Source organism: Pyxicephalus adspersus, chromosome 4 (assembly GCF_032062135.1).
Source record: "Pyxicephalus adspersus chromosome 4, UCB_Pads_2.0, whole genome shotgun sequence".
Taxonomy (NCBI): domain Eukaryota; kingdom Metazoa; phylum Chordata; class Amphibia; order Anura; family Pyxicephalidae; genus Pyxicephalus; species Pyxicephalus adspersus.
In genome coordinates, this window is record NC_092861.1 from 96,736,551 (window position 1) to 96,753,831 (window position 17,281).

At 37.9% G+C, this 17,281-nt stretch overlaps 1 protein-coding gene across 4 annotated transcripts in view; it reads right to left on the minus strand.

Annotated features, from left to right (window-relative positions):
• PDE10A (phosphodiesterase 10A) overlaps positions 1-17,281 on the minus strand; it is a 147,396-nt gene that overhangs the window by 95,308 nt on the left and 34,807 nt on the right. For all 4 annotated transcript variants that reach the window (XR_011920398.1, XR_011920399.1, XM_072409074.1 and 1 more), the window contains exon 2: positions 8,124-8,249. Coding sequence is in view for 2 of the 4 variants with exons in the window: in XM_072409074.1 (XP_072265175.1) it covers positions 8,124-8,249 (126 nt within the window). In the remaining 2 variants the exon portion in view is untranslated. The remainder of the gene's footprint in view (positions 1-8,123; positions 8,250-17,281) is intronic.

A 17,281-nucleotide genomic window follows, 5' to 3' on the forward strand; every position in this document is an offset into this window, starting at 1 on the left:
CATCGGAGCAGCACCCTGCTGCTCGCACTCCCCCTTCCCTTGCATCAAGATTGTTTCTCGCCCATCGTCCGTGAATCCGCCAGGACGGTCGTTCAGACGATGGACGACGGGCGCTGTACACACGCCAGATTTTTCGTCCGATATCGGCACTGAGTCGATTATCGGGTGAGGACGATTGGAGGTGTGTTTGTAGCTTTATTCACAACTAGGGCACTCCCCTACTCATATTCCTGAATATGGTCAGCTATCAAGATTTTTTTTTTACATATTATGACCAGGGGTGGCACACACCCTGAACTGATACATGATAATACATGCAAAAGGAGGAGGAGGGCAGACAACTACAGAAAACAGCTTTCAGGTAATAATCCTCTATACCATATCTGGTAGTGAGGAAACCTACAGACCAGTAATAAGGTAAACAGTTACCTCTACTTCATGGCCCCTTGACTAAATGAGCATTAGGTTAAAGTTTGTTTTAAAAAAAAACAAAAAACAACATGGAGTAAACCGATTATGAAAAAAGATTGGCAGGGAGAATATCACATTTGAGGCAGCTATTAAGACCTATCTGGAGGTTAATTGCCACCCTGAGATTCCTTGCAACTGGAAGGTCTCTGCAAGACAGGAGGTTCTCTACTGATATCTCACCACAAGCCATGAGTCATTTAACCCATAGACATGCATGGCAAATACTGAACACTTGAAAAATTAATATATGAAGGTAGATATCACAATATACTTATTACAAAAAGGAATGTACAAGTACAGATGATTTAAAAATATATAAAATTTATTTGACAAAGTACATTTTTTTGGGAATTATACTATAAAATTTGTGGGGGGGGAACTACAGTGCAACAACATCATAAAATAGTGCAAAAACAAGCTGTAAACATTGGCAAATTTTAATTTGTATACTGCAAGTTTTAATTGCCAAAACTAAAAACACTTGGGTGAACGGAAGGTGGGTAGTGGTGAGGTTCATATTGGTGGGCAGCATAATAACTTGGGGAAAGAGAATGTTGAGTAGTGTGGGTTTAAATGCTGCATCAACCCTTTGTTGGCCACACTGGTGACAATTAGCCACTGCAAAAATGTCTGCTCTTGGATAACAGTGGATTCCACAGCAGATAGAGTGTCTGTCATGTCACTTGAAGAAGCCCCAAAGAAAGAAAAATAAAACATATGTTTATGACTAATAACTCCCTATAAGTTTCCTGATACACTAGAAGAAAGGCTGAGCACAGCTACAGAATTTGAACAATTTTGTAACTTTTCAAAATTGTGGAGGAGCAATGGGAAACATGTACAGATCACATAATTCAGCTTTTCAGCATTGTGCCAATGCTAATTGTGAATGCTTCTTATGAGTTTGTTTTGGTCGATATTGGCAAATGAAGGTGTCTGATGAAGCTACCCCATTCCACCCAAAGTTGATCAACAAACAACTGGACCATCCCAGTAACACCCATACTGTAGGGGGTATAACCTTTATGTATATCGCAGATGAAGCTTTTGCATTACATGACAACTTATTAAAGGTGTTTTCCCAGAAGAATTTGACCAAAGAAAAAAAAAAATCTACAATGTCAGACTTTCTCCTGTGAGAAGGTTGGTTGAAAATGGTTTTGTATCTTTCACAGTGCTATAAATCAGAGCATAGACAAAATTGACAAGGTGGTTTTTGCTTGCTACGTCATTTTGTGCTTAGGAACAACTGCAGTGCACCTTTTGGCCCACAAATGGAGCATGAATCTTCTACAGCAGCACACATGGTACCTGGGAAAAGCAGCAGCCAATCTGGTAGATTTTCAGCTCGTACCTCAGAATGATATGGTGTTGGCTAAAGAGAACTGCATTCAGTACTTGAATTTCTTCATTACAAGCAGAGCAGTGGAATAGCAGGATAGCATGACCGTTTAGCATGGGTTATAGGAGATCTTTCATTGCAATAATAATCTGTAAAAAAAAGTATAATTTTTGTAAAATAGTTCTGACACAAAATTACACAATAAAACTACTTGTTGGTGACTTACCTGGTCTTGTGTCATTAAAATTTCTGGAGGGTCATCCTGGTTCTGAGTGCTAGTCCCTGCATCTGTGGCAGAGTCTTACAGGCTTGACCAGGACGGACGGCTTTCCCCTATATGGGTGATGCACAAAATGCTGGAGTACAGAGCCACCGACAGAATCTATTGCAGAGAATATCCCTGATCATGAAGGTAGGACAATTTACATATATCCTATTTTGAAAATGTGCCAGGAACATATATTGTTTAATATTTTTTTTTGTGTTCTGTGTTTATCGCCAATGGACATTGATACAGATATGCAACTAGAAGGAAGAGATGCGGGTGAACAATGACACTGACGATTATGATGATTATGCTTTTTTTTTTTACAAATGTTTACTATACAGACAATGCAACTCTACCAGCTAAGATGAAGATCGTCACCAACACTGAAACGCTGGAGCCAGACACATCAGGACAGCTGGAGAGGAGAAAACACAAGGTAAGTATTACCAAGTGAGGGGGAAACTACATTGTTCATTCCAAAATACCCTGGTACCTGGAAATAAACCTGCGAAAAACCTGGAAACCCAGGATGCCCCCCCAACAGGACACATTTCAAAGGAGACAAAGGACAGTCTGCTACATAGGATTGATTGTCTGTACACTTTACACAGAAAAACGCAGTCTGTAAGGGCTGCTGATCACCAGCTGTTGGTCTTTTAGACAAATGTCCTGAAATGACGATTTGATTAAATCAAAAACCATAGTTTAATTTAATATTTCATTTCGCACAATCACTTATTTTGTGACCCAATGTGTTTAACAAATCAACTTTTCAAAATAATTTGCTTCATTAGTTTATTAATGATAAAATAAATGAAAAAAAAAAAGAAATAGAACAGCGTGGGAACTGAACAACGCCGGAAAAGGATGCAGAGGAATAAGAAGCATAGAGAACAGCAGTGGAAAGAAAAGAGATACAAGTATAGAAATACAGTCCCTGGGTTGCATACAAGATGGGGTCTGTAGGTTGGCTCTTAAGTTGGAAAAGTATGTAGGTCGGAACAGGTACATTATTTTAATAAATGCAATTAGGACAGATGTTTGTCTCAACATATTATTAGGCAGCATAGTGTCGGTTACTGTAAAAATCCTGACTGAGTTAAATCACAAAAAGCAAAAATACAAAATAAATCTTTATGGAGCCTAGACATTCATTAACTTCCAGAGCAAGTTGTGCTTTGATATGCAAAAAGAAACAACTGTAGAGTTTGTCCGGGTCATTAAAGAGTTACAAGAGGCTGCAGAAAGAGCTCACCCCCCAAGATCACCCACAACCTTAGCTGTGTTTAGCAAAAGATTTCTTTTGGAAGTCATTCATACTGCCCCCTCCCCCCCTCCAGCCTCCGTTCTGCACACAGCGAGCAAGTAAGCCCCGTTCGTATCTAGAAGGCATCCATATGTCGGATGTCCTTAACCCAGGGACTACCTGTACATAAACAAGATATATTATATACACGTACAATATATACAGGCCCACATGGCTACTATGACAGGTCTGCTATATGTATAACATGAATATTAGCACAGTCTTATTTCTTATAAGCACTTTTATACTGGTGTGTTGTAATGGGCCAACATTTGCTCGTCATGCATGTGCAGTACTGAGCACCATGTGCAAAATGACTGTACATATGCTAGATAGCAAATGACTGTCACACTAACAGATCTGCCCATATGGTCATTTGTTACAAGCAACATCACGTCCATTGGCATCATTGGCTTGTCATTGACGTATTTACTTTATCATTTTAACAACTTTTATCTGATGTGTGTACATAGCCTAATACAGAAATAAATTCCACCTCTTCTTGTGTTCTATATAGAGTAGACATACAGAACATATGAATCATAAAGGTAAAGATACCAGTTTTCCTCTTGCTATAATCTTTTTATCATGTTTTCCTGGTTATTTAATTACTTAATTATTTTGCTAGCTGTTGTGGCCTAAGTGATTCCAGTCTTGGTCTGGAGTAATGTGAGCCACCAATATTTTGTTCAATGAGCATGCATTTCTATTAGATTATTTTTTATTGGATTTTTAAATGATCTTTTACATCCCCATGTTACAATACTCCTAATGAACCAGACAGGTTCTGCAAAAAGCACAGAGTTTGGGCCTTAGTTACAATCTTGTAAACCATCACTATCTACACATTGATAGTAGAAATATTCAACATAGAATGTTGAACCATGTTTATTTATTTATTTTTTTAAGTGATAGATTTTAATTTTTGGTAAATAAATATTAAATTTTATTATACATCATCTTTATAGTGATTTGTAGTAGTACCTTAAAAGTCCTGCTATCGCTATACATCACTCTATTTTTAGACTAAGACAGAAAAAGTATCAGTAACTGTCAAATCAACAGCCTGGACTAAAAAAAAATAAATACAAATTAAGGAACGCATAGGTAAGCTAGGCAACAATAAAAAGGTTTGGGCCCATGGAAGGTAACTGTGAAACTCCATTATTTTGTGATGGTAAATAATGATAGAAAACTTGTAAAAAGAAGCAAAGGAATCCAAAGCATATACCCATTACTGCCTTTACCAGATAATAATATATATGGCTGGTAATGGAACCGTCACTAATTTGCATTATCAAAGTGACTGCAGACAGAAGCAACAGGATGAACTGAAGTATGCAGAGTTTACTATGTGCTTATTTCTGCTAAGTTCCTCAAAACCGATAGTACTGCAAGTTACCAGGCGGCTTTTGCAGCACAAATGAAACATTAAATTTTTTTTTGTTAAGGACAAAATTAAAAACAGAAAAACCAAAAAGCAAGGATCTCTTAAAGCAGCGGTCGCAAACCACAGGTCTGCGAGAATTTTGGGGGTCCGCCGGCTCTGGCCGGTGCATCCGCGAGCGGGGTCAGGAGAAGGACCCTGCTGGGGGACGCACAGGCCAGAACGGCGGACCACGTAGCCCAAGCAGTTCCTAGGTTTGGGGATGTGGGTGAGCTGTGTCCATGCACACAACCCCGCCACTCTCCAATTGCAGGCTCAGATCTACGATGGGAGAGTGGGTGGGGTTATGTCATAATGACATCACTCTGGGGGAGGTTTCTCCCCCTTTGAGTGACACCCGGCTCCCCGCACATGCGTGGTCGGGAGCTGTGATGTTAGTAGTCCGCGGACCAGAAAAGGTTGGCAACTGCTGTCCTAAAGCATCACTTGCGAGGAAACATCGCACTTTGTGATTTATATAGGTGTAGGGGTCTGCCTTTTTCTATCTGCTTGCTGAGGTGTAACTTTGTAAATAGCAAATAAAGTTGTTGAAGTTTTCCTGCCCCTGATAGTGGCTTGGGAAACCCCATCAGGATATAGAGGATTGCAGGGGGTACAGGGACAGAGATGAGAACATGTGCTCAGCCAGGATAAGTGCCTCTGCATGCCTTCCAGAACACACTGACTGCCTTGTCTGTATGTAGTGCAGTATTATAATAATTCCCTCTGTATTATTGGGGTATATGTGATATCTTATCAGAGATCACTTTGGGGTATACCTACAGTCGGTGTATCAGCTATATACACAAATATATATGTGCTCTGCCCTTGCAGTTATCTTTACTGATCTGCACCCTCTGTCTAGTTACATCTAGCATAGGTTAGGCATCCGATGGCCCATAGGTAGCAGAGGTCCGGTTGCATTGGCAGATTAGTGTGATTGTTAGGGTCTAAGTGGTAGCGCAGACAGATTGTTCCTGAACTCCGGAGACTTTGCCTGCATCCCTGCAATCCAGGATCACAGCATACACAGCCCAATTGTCGGTTGGAGGATTTCCTTGCTGTTTCCAGGATCATCTCATCAGGACATCTTTGCTACAATCAACTCCAGAGGCCTCTGCAACTCATCCTGATACTGATCAGTACTGGAGGTATTTGTGGTAATAGACTGTATATATACCCGGGTATATCTGTGCACAATTCTTCTCAGGACTCTGCTATGTGCTTGATATAATCATTGTTGTTTATTGATGGCATATATTGTTATTACTGTTTTGAGATATAAAGCTTACAAATACTCTAACCGGTGTGTTCATTTAGCTGCAATGGTTAATGTTGCATGCTGGGTGTAGTGGTTCCTCAGATGTTGTTTTATATTGCTGTTATTACTTCTGGTTAATGTCCCAGGAAGGGAGCCCCTCTGCTAACAGAGACCCTGTCCTGGGTGGAGGCACTGCCAACTTTATTAGTATCCTCACTCTTCCACATAGCGAAGGCTCAGGATCCTCTTTGTTATCTACAGGTTAGCGCCATAGCTTGTTTTGTGGGAGCCATTTACATGACCCCCCCCCCCCCCATAACAGGGCTACATAGGTTTATGCATTTTATTTCAATAGGCACTTTAAAAGGGATACATAGATTAGGTAGAATTTTCCGTCAGGGACAAGAGAAAGGACACAGATCCTTCCAGTCACAGTGAAGGCTCAGCCAAAATGGACAGCTGTGGCCTGGTCATGGTCAGCCATCGAGACCCCTACTGTAAGGGAATGTGTCAGAGGACAGATTAAGGGGTAAATGATAACTTCATGGTTTAACCATTGGGAGAGTTAAGCACTCTATTTTAGAATTAGGCTAAATGTTTCTTCTTTTTTTGTTTTTTTACATCCTCTATAAGGGAGCATAGCAATCTTTTGCAAAGCACAAGAGCAGCAGTTTTCTTCAAGCCTTTAAGGAGGTTAAACACACATACTTTTGCGAGTATCGTCTCTTTAAAGAAGTTGCCAGCCCGCTTTAGGACAAACTGGAGCATGTTGAATGCCGGCTAGAATTTTGCTGTGACAGTCAGACCACTATTCAGGTGGGAACTAAATCGGCACAACCTATTTGCGTTCCATCATAGGGTGCCACCATCTTCCTTCTCTTCTTCCTGGAGATTATCTTCACCCATCTTGATTGGCAATGCCTGGATGACGTAAAATTTATTCATGAACACGCAGTTCAGCTTTGTGGCCAGAAACCAGGAGCAATCAGACAGGTAAGGCACATTATTGCAGAAGGGACATTGCCTGTCCCTTTCTGCAATAATGACCAGTTTAATAAGGTATTTGTAGAAGTTCCACTTAACAGTAATGTTTGTTAATTAAACTGCAGACCAACACATTGGTGTAAGATGTCTTTAGTTTAATTTTATTATTCCCAATCTGGAACTGAAATGACAATCAAATTGGCTTGAAGAAATATTTGCAAATGCTTTGCATAATTGCACGTTACTGTACACACTGCTCCTATACAAGCAAAACAAGTGAACAAAGCATTAGGGTAATAAAAGGTTATACGTGAGTAGGGTGTTTTAGAGTATGGCAATAATTTTCTCATCCCTGCTTTGCCACAAAAGGAGGGGAAGAGTCAGGCTTTGCTTTTCTTCTCTATATGATAATTATCACCTTGAAAACCCATTACCTCTAACTCTCAAAATGTCCCAAATATAGTAATAGGTGTTCAATATTGGTTTTTATCAAGTAATTTAGGGACATCAATAGAATACACTGGTGCACACCTGTGAATGTATTGCACTTCACTTGCTATACATTACTATCTAGCAACGTTTTTATTATGAATGGAATTGCAATAAACACTGCTATGTTAAATTTGAGGTAAACTTATCAATAAGCTGCACATGTGTTTAGCACAAGTGTGCTATTCTCATATATCGTTTTAAACTTGGTTTCTCTTTACTGCAGGTTAACCAGAGAAAAGTAATTATTTTTTATACTTTTAGCTGAAAACAAATGCTCTTTACAAAACCAATAAAGGGCTCACCAAAAACTTAAATGGAATGAGGCCTTAATGCATTTGGATACTAGCGAAGAACAAAATTATAATGCGTTAATGTATGTAACGGTAATGAAGACATTAACCTCAACGCACCTAATCATCTATTCGGCATAGCTTTTCCCCACAATCCTCTGCAGCCACTGTTAAACAGTAACAGTAGCCTAACAAGCACAGGAGCATAAATATTCTATCTTTTTTATTTCCTCACAGCAGGCTTTTTTTGTATTGAAAAATGTAATTTTAAGTTACATCTCACCTTTATTTCTTTTTTTTTTCTTCATCCATTTTTCTACTGTTTCAAAAGTTACACTTTCGGATACAAATTCATCCAGCAACTGGGGATGATGGGACAGATATGCCTTCACTTTTTCATCGGTTAAACCTAAGAAGAGTGAGAAAGATAAATACACCTAATATTTCACACGGCTTTAAAAACCTATAAAACAACATTGTAAAGAACAAAAATAGAGCTCCTATCCTTTAAAATTCAATATTATGTGACTTCTATGCAGATTTCAAGAAAAAAAAAATTCTCTTAAATACAAACCCCCACACCCACTGATACGCCTCTTTGTTTGATTGCAATACTATAAAGTCAAGGTAAAGTAAAGGCCACATCAAGCATACACTAAATAAAAGAAATCCATATGTTACATATACAGTTAAGTCCATAAACATATGTAAACTTTTTTCTCATTTTTGTTCTGTACATTACCACAATTAATTTTAAATGAAACAACTCAGATGCAGTTGAACAGCAGACTTTCAGCTTTAATTCAATGGGTTGAACAAAAAGATTGCATAAAAATATGAGGAACTAAAGCATTTTTTTACACAATCACCTCATTTCAGGGGCTCAAAAGTAACTGGACAAATTAAAAAGCTGAATATAAAATGTTCATTTCTACTACTTTGTTGAAAACCCTTTGCTGGCAATGACAGCCTGTAGTCTTCAACTCATGGTTATCACCAGATGCTGGGTTTCCTCCTTTTTAATGCTCTGCTAGGTCTTTACTGGAGCGGCTTTCAGTTGCTGTTTGTTTGTGGGCCTTTCTCCGAAGTTTAGTCTTCAACAAGTGAAATGCATGTTCAATTGGGATCAGGTGATAGACTGGGCTATTTAAGAATATTCCACCTATTTGCTTTAATAAACTCCTGGGTTGCATTGGCTGTATGTTTTGGGTCATTGTACATCTGTATTATGAAACACCTCCCAATCAATATGACTGCATTTAGCTGGATTTGAGCAGACAGTATGTCTCTGAACACTTCAGAGTTCATTCAGCTGCTTCTGTCCTGTGTCACATCATCGATAAACACTAGTGTCCCAGTGCCACTGGCAACCATGCACACCCAAGCCATTACACTGCCTCTGCCATGTTTTACAGATGATGTGGTATGCTTTGGATCATGAGCTGTTCCACATCTTCTCCATACTTTTTTCTTGCCATCATTCTGGTAAGAATGATGGTTGATCTTAGGTTTCATCTGTCCAAAGAATGTTTTTCCAGAACTGTGCTGGCTTTTTTAGATGTTTTTGAGCAAAGTCCAATCTAGCCTTTCTATTCTTGAGGCTTATGAGTGGCTTGCACCTTGCAGTGCACCCTCTGTATTAACTTTCATGCAGTCTTCTCTTTATGGTAGACTTGAATATCGATATGCCTACTTCCTGGAGAGTGTTGTTCACTTGGTTGGCTGTTGTGAAGACGTTTGGAAATGAAATAGAAATGATTCTGCAATTATCCACCACTGTTGTCTTCCGTGGACGTCCAGGTCTTTTGGCGTTGCTGAGTTCACCAGTGCTTTGTTTCTTTCTCATGATGTACCAAACTGTAGATTTTCCCACTCCTAATATTGTAGCAATTTATCGGATAGGTTTTTTCTGTTTTTGCAGCTCAAGAATGGCTTGTTTCACCTGCATGGAGAGCTCCTTTAACCGCACGTTTTCTGTTCACAGCAAAATCTTCCACATATAAGCAACCCCCCACCTCAAATCAACTCCAGGCCTTTTATCTGCTTAATTGATAAAATTGATAATGACAAAAAGAAGGAATTGCCCACACCAGCCCATAAAATTGCCTTTAAGTCAATTGTACAATTACTTTTGAGCCCCTGAAATAAGGTGATTGTGTAAAAAAAGGCTTTAGTTCCTCACATTTTTATGCAAACTTTTTGTTCAACCCACTGAATTAAAAATGAAGTCTGCAGTTGGAGTTGTTTCATTTAAAATTAATTGTGGTAATGTACAGAACCAATATTAGAAAAAAGTTGTCTGTCCAAATATTTATGGACCTAACTGTATCATATTTTATGCCACAAGAAATGACAACCTATATATTAATCACATAACAAACATGCCACTTTCTTAAGCCTTCTTTAAATCCTTGTGACACTAAATCTATCAATTTGTAAAATTAAAAAAACCTTGTAACTGCAGAATATTACAATATCTATTGTAAACACAGGTAGTTTTAGTGAAAGAAAACGGCTTCGATCATTTTTTTTTAACGTTTGCTATAGTCTTCATTGGGCTTAGTGTCTAGCCTCTTACCTGCCGAGTGGTAAAAAAAAAAGATGCTGAGAGCGGTAACCCCTAATCACACTCAGGGTAGCTAAAAAGAAAAATAAATCGAGACTTACCTTATCTGCCGGTGTCCTTCTCTGCATCAGGAGGTTCCCGGTGACATCGGATCGGTGCGCGCGGACTTTCCGTTCGGGGCGTGGCAAGAATTTCAAATCTATCTGTATTGCATTCAATACAAAATAAATCTATCAATTTGTTTTGTATTGAATGCAATACACAGTGGATTTATATGTGTAAAAGCAGTACATTGTCTTTCATGAACCTTTATTTTACAGTATATTAGTATGAGTATAATATTTATTTAAAAAAAAAATTAAAAATGAATATTTTTTTTAAATTTATTTAATGAAATATTTTTCAAGATTCTGTGTTTCAAACTTTATTATCCTCATACTATTGTTATACTGTAAAATACATTTTCATGAAAAACATGTACTGCTTTTAGACATATAAATCTGGACAGAAATGAACCTCCCAGGAGGTTAAACAAGGATATAGAACTTTATATACCACAGTGCATCAATATGCTTTCTGCTCATATTTGCAAAACTCAACAAATCCAAATATAAACCAAGGTACAAATATAAAATGGTTGTCTAACCTTTTATGTTTTTTGAGTTTAGGTCCGCTTTAATATTGAAAACAGTAATCAACAGAAATGCAACTATCAAAAAAAATGTGAATAAAGACATCCATGGGGTGTTATTGCTTTTAAAAAGGAAAAAAAAAAAATCACATGGAGTCAGCCTGTAAATATTTCCTTGCCTGTTTACAGGATTGTTTTGTACTTTTCAGTTGGTTATGAGCGATTTACTTTTAAATGATCTAGTTTGCTGTGTCCTCACATCATATTTATAACAAACAATTTATTTTTGACAGCCCTGATTCTTCATGCCAGAGAAACCCAAAAATAAACAGATTCTTTTTCCAATGGAATTTTAACTTTCAAAGCTTATGCTACAAAGATATTCCAAAATGGTCTAGGCATATTGGTTGACACCCCTAGAAAGATCAAAAGTAATGGTCCTAAGAGGACTTTTAAGACTATCAATTTTCTTAAATTCAAATCCATCAGTTCCAAAATCTGTCCTCAGTTGTGCCTGCTTAATAGGTAAAGTAGTCTCGGCCGTTTACAGACTGTTCGTTGTGTGTCCCAAATTTAACATGGACAAGAAGAAGCAAAGAAAAAGAGTTGTCTGGGGAGTTCAGACAGAAAGAGGTTCATGGTTTATAGCACTGTGGCCAACCTCCCGTGAAGCATCTTGAAAGAGAACCTAGACCCCAAAGAGTAAAGAAAGAATAGTATCCGCAGACATACAAGCTGATGTACAAAGGTCAGGATCTATCATCATCCGATCAAACCATCTATCACTTTTAAGTGACAGTGGGCTCAATGGCCAATGGCTGAATTTAGGACCTCAGTGTTGAAAGAAAACTTAAAGCCAGCTCTTTGTCCACAAACGAAAAAAAATTAAACTTTTCCTACTCTGAAACATGAGGGTGGCTCCTGGGTCTTGGACCTGTCATACATGTCCTAGCATTCTTTGCCTTATGTCTGTGAAGGGAACAGTAAAATCTCCAGACTATCAACACATTCTGGAGTCTCAGTCTCTGGTCACTGGTCCCCAATCTTCCAAAAGAAAAATGGCCCAAAAAAACTTAGATTAGATCTAGTCCAGGCTTGAAAACATTTGCTAACAAATAGCAAATGACTTTTAAGAAATCCATTCCAGGTTTACCCCCACCACCACCCAGCTTCACTGATCAAAGTGTATCCTCTACAACCTTGAAGAGCTTTAATAAATCAAACCCAGTATGTTAAAAAAAAGCATAACAGAATGTTGGAAGGTTCTTGTAAGGAATAAGCCAAAATTTACTACAAAGATAAACTTTACATTAACACATTTCATATTCCTCTATTTTTTCCATTTTATATATAAATAATATGAAAATGATAATGTTGGAAATTCTGCTAAATTCTATAATATACCTTTGCCTAGTTAAACAATAAAACTAGGATGTTTCTGTTAATTAAAAAGGTATACATCAAACAACTTGCTAAGTTGGCCCTATCAATACCACTATTTTATTGTATTATTGTAGAATGCCAAAGTTTTAAAAAATATATCTAGTGGGTTACTACAACAAAGGATGTACAAATATTAAAGATAAAAATTTTCTCTAGGGAACTCATAGTTGTTTTCATAAACAGGGACAGAACATGAAGCAGTGTTAATTAGTTCTGCTGGGGACGGAAGTACTACAGTTCCCTAATAATTGCAAGAACAAACATTGAGCATACAACAAGCTTACATAAGCATACATTAACTCCTGCATTGTTATAATGGTTTTATAGCCTTTGTTTTTAACATGCTGAAAAACCTTCTTTCTGATCTCTTCAGACAAATTTCTCCTTTGCTTTCTCTTAAACATCTTTTGTATTGGACATAAAATGATACCAAACAGTCCACTTTTCTTAATCATTTATATAGACTTAATGACCAAAACAATGAATGCATACATAAATAAATAGAAATTTTAAGTGGAAACATAGTTCCACACCTAAAAAGTGTGTGCAAGCAGGATTTTTATTGCAGAAATGTCCCTTAAATATAACATACCTGCCTGTTCACATTTTTTTTATAATTACACTATGTGAACTACATGCATGTGCAGTTCAGTGTAGGATACCAGGATATATCAGGTATGAGTGAGAGTTATGGTATCCTGGCCTGGTCAATCAAGATGGCTGAAATGTTACCATCCTGTAAACGGAGCAAAAACAGGTTAAGGGGTACGTTTTTATTTGTTTGCAAAAAAAAGTCTATTCTGCAATAAATTACCTACCTGATCGCAGTTTTGGGGTTTTTTTTGCTTTATTTCCACAGCTTTATTTCCACAATGTAATAAAGATATATATAGGACACCTGTTTTTTTTCCAATTACAATTCAGGAAGAATAAAGAACTTTTTTATTAAGCTGCAGGAGTAAAGTTTCCAAGAACACCAGTCTATTATGAAACAGTTAATAAATAAAACACAGATCCCCATTCAAGTCATTTGGTGTTTTTTTTTTTTTTGGGTGGGGTGGTTGAATTTGGATGTAGGAACATTGTGAGTATAACATAAATTATATGGACTAAGTCTCCTGTTTACCACTCTTAGTACTAAACATTTGCAGGCTCCTCTACAGGTGGAAGAGGGCATTTCGCTAAATTTGCAGTGAACAGGGTATGAAGGTGGCAAGAGAATATACTAGCGATTATGGGCTGGGTAACGAAGAGGGAAAGGTCCAAGAGGCAATGTATCAAAATGGCATGAGAAGTGAAGAGGTAAATGTGAACAGGAGGTTAGATAGCCAAAAAACAGGTCTTTAGGAAGTCACTGACTGTTGTATAGAGGAGTGTGAGCAATGACAGAACCTCCTGGTGACTAGACCGCAATGCTTGGAGACCTGGGGCAGGTGACTAAGTTGTTCAGAGATGTGAATGATGACAGTAATTCTGGTTGGTCACTGTAAATTGTGATTAACTTTACCATGAGGTTATTAGCCTATAGCCAGTAGTAGGAAGAACTTCCTCAATCTATCCTCTTCCTACTAGCAAAGGATCAAACAGGGTGTTAAGGTGCTAGACATACACTACTCAATATTTTCAACTGAAACATTGAATTGATCTATGTCAAACAAAAAAGTACTGCAAATCATTTTTCTTAGATATATGTATAGAATGTTAATCTAAAATAAATAAGGTCAAATGTTTTGTTTTATTTATTGAGTGTTTTCAATTCAAATTACTGAACAAGTAGATGGTAGTCCATGTAGTTGATGGCAAAATATTGATTTATACATCAATCTAAATATCAATTGAAAACATCATCAGGAGGAAAAAAAAATCAGTATTATGTATACCCTACATTAGACGCTCAGAAAAAAATAGATGTTAAACCTAAATGATACCTATACAAATATCTTTCTTCCTTCTGAGAAAAAAGAAGATAATAGAAGCAACATTCATTCCTTATTGGAATATTTCTTAACCACTATATGCTCCTGCAAATATGTTTAATCACGGTAATTTTCATAATTTTAGGAATCAAGTATACATTTTATTTTGATTTAGGGTATATTTAAAGATTACCTTACTAAAATTTAAAATCTATAAATCATACTATATCAAGAACATACTATATAGAACTAGGATTTATTGACATTTAAACATAGACATAGAGCCAAGACCTGTGCAGCCAACCGTTCAAACTCTCATGTGAGTAAGAAGTGAACCCACCTTCAACTTCTAGTTTTGGCAGAGAAGCAAAAGGAACACAAATATAAATAGCTTTAATAAGAACTCAACCAATCCTGTTTGTATCCCCCATTATTCTGTTCTTGTTTCTTTGTTGGTATTTGCTGGCTTCCTTTCAAATCCATTATCAAGGGCAAGGGTCTAATTTCATTAATTTACCTAGCACTAACCACCCCAAAAATAAAGCTTTCTAAAATTTCCATAAACAAGTCATTAAAGCAAAACTAAATTGAAAAAAAAAAGAAACACACTTTTCTTTTTATTCCACGGATCCCTCGATGGTGCTGGTCCTTCCCTCGATCCATGTCATCCTAGAATTCCTCCTCGTCCCCGCACGGGTGAAGTGCCGGGCACCGCCATCTTCCTTCTTCTCTTCAGTCTTCTTCTTGCTACTTCACCTGATCATCTCGCACTCCACAAGTGTGAAATTTGGTGACGTAGCCCGCTGCGAAGGGAGGGGAGAGAAAAAAAAAAAGCTGATCTAACTGCTTATTCTTAGTGGGAAAAATGCCCCTTCTGCGCTATCCCGAGATCAGGCATGGCCAGAAGGAGTAGCCAGAGCCTTTCGGGATGCATGACTCGGTTATCCTGGGCCCCAAGCTCCCATTCAGTCTTGACCCCTGCAGCAATCAAGACTGATCAAGACTTTTCCTTTTCATATAAGGGTTGTCCACCATTTTATGTAAAGTGAAAATATTGAGTTTAGGTCCGATTTAAATGAGGCGAACTATAAAACTCTTGGTGGTGGTATGTAGTCACAGAAAGGGCTCTGGCCAAAAATTTCCCGCTTTCATGACTATTATGAAAAATTCAATCTTCATGTCTCTTATTGTTTTTGATAATGTTCAGATAGGATTCGTGGCCTATATCTGGTGGCTCCGCTAGGTGGCCTTATTCAAGATGATTTTTTTTAATTTGTTGGCTACTAAAACTGGCTTCCCGATACCCAAGACTCCTGAATGTGTTCTTTTCAGTAACCCTGACCAATCTATTTCTAAACATACTCCATGTTTGGTTCATTAAATTCTCGCAGCTGCCAGGTGAATTCTTACTCAATCTTGGCAAACTTGCATTCTCATTGGACCGCTCCCATGCCTAAATTGAATTGGATCATGACAAATGATAAGATTAACCTATACCCTCAAAAACACTCTTCTCAAATTTGACACCATCTGGGAACATTGGACAAGATATCTGTCTTCTCAATAACATTCTAGAATCAGTTTGACCTTTTCCCATCACCCATGTTTTTGTTGAGTTTTCCATTTTTCTTTGTCCTTACTTTTATTAGCATTGTTTGTTAAGATCATAACATTATTATCTGTTGACTGAGTTATTGATTTTATTGTTCTTAACTGTCCTGAGCCCATCTGCTTGTGATTTATGGTATATTTCTCAGTATTATGATTTTTTTCACCCTTTATTTTAATTAAAATGTTCTAAATACAAGTTTTCATACATATTTTTCATCTTCTTACCAGCTTAAAAAAACAAAAGGACAGGGTACTGGGTAGGGGAATCACAATGACAACAAAAAAAGAATAATGCACTACATATGTCATACCACTTTTTACTTGTAGACCATTGGTCATCAGTAAAAGGTAAGATATAGAGCAGACTCCCATTCCAATCTAAAACAGGAAATAGATGTAGTCAGGACATTATTAAGAGAGAGTAGCAGAGAGAATAGCACAAGGAAACTGTATAGTGGGTTGGGGTGCCCTGTAACCCAAAAACCAATTCGATCAAAACGGGTCTGTTAAAGAACAGCTCCATTCAACTTTCCTGACAAAGGTTTGAATCTGTAAATAGGACCCCCCCCCCCCCAGAACTTCTATTTAGAAAGTTACCATGTTCAATGAAATGAGCTATCCAAGCTGCCAAGAGAATTGTCTACTTCTGGAGCAAAACCTATTGCCTATTAGTAGCATCAATGGTCCTGGAACCTTTGATCATAAATCATTAGAAATTAATTTGTGAAAAAATTTCAGAGTGGGTCCTATAGTCCAGTAGTCCCCAACCTTATCGCAGACCACTACACGCACAGACTCTGAACCGCGCATGCGCGGGGAGCCGTGTGTCACCCAAAGGGGAAGAAACCCCCAGAGTAAAATCATTGTGCCACAACCCACCCACTCTCCCATTGCAGGTCTAAGTCTGTAACGGCAGAGTGGGCGGCATCTGTTGATAATAACAGGATATTCAACTCAGCATCCTTAGCCCAGTGTATCAGGTTTATTGCTTTGATGGTGTTGCCACATGCTTCCTACCCTGCCATAAAGCCAATCTGATGAAGGTCAACAAAAGGGAAAGACACAGTTTGCAAGAATTTAGGCAAATGGCCTAATATCAATGTTCATTTTTGAACATTTTTGAAAAAATAATTAAAATAAGACACTCACCCGTGAATAAGACATCCCCCGATATTTGATCCTGTGTGTGTCTCCTTGATGCTGGCTGCAGCACGTGTCTGCTCCTGGCTGCAGTGCAGAGTGAAACTGAAAGTAACAAGCCGGCATTCTGCACC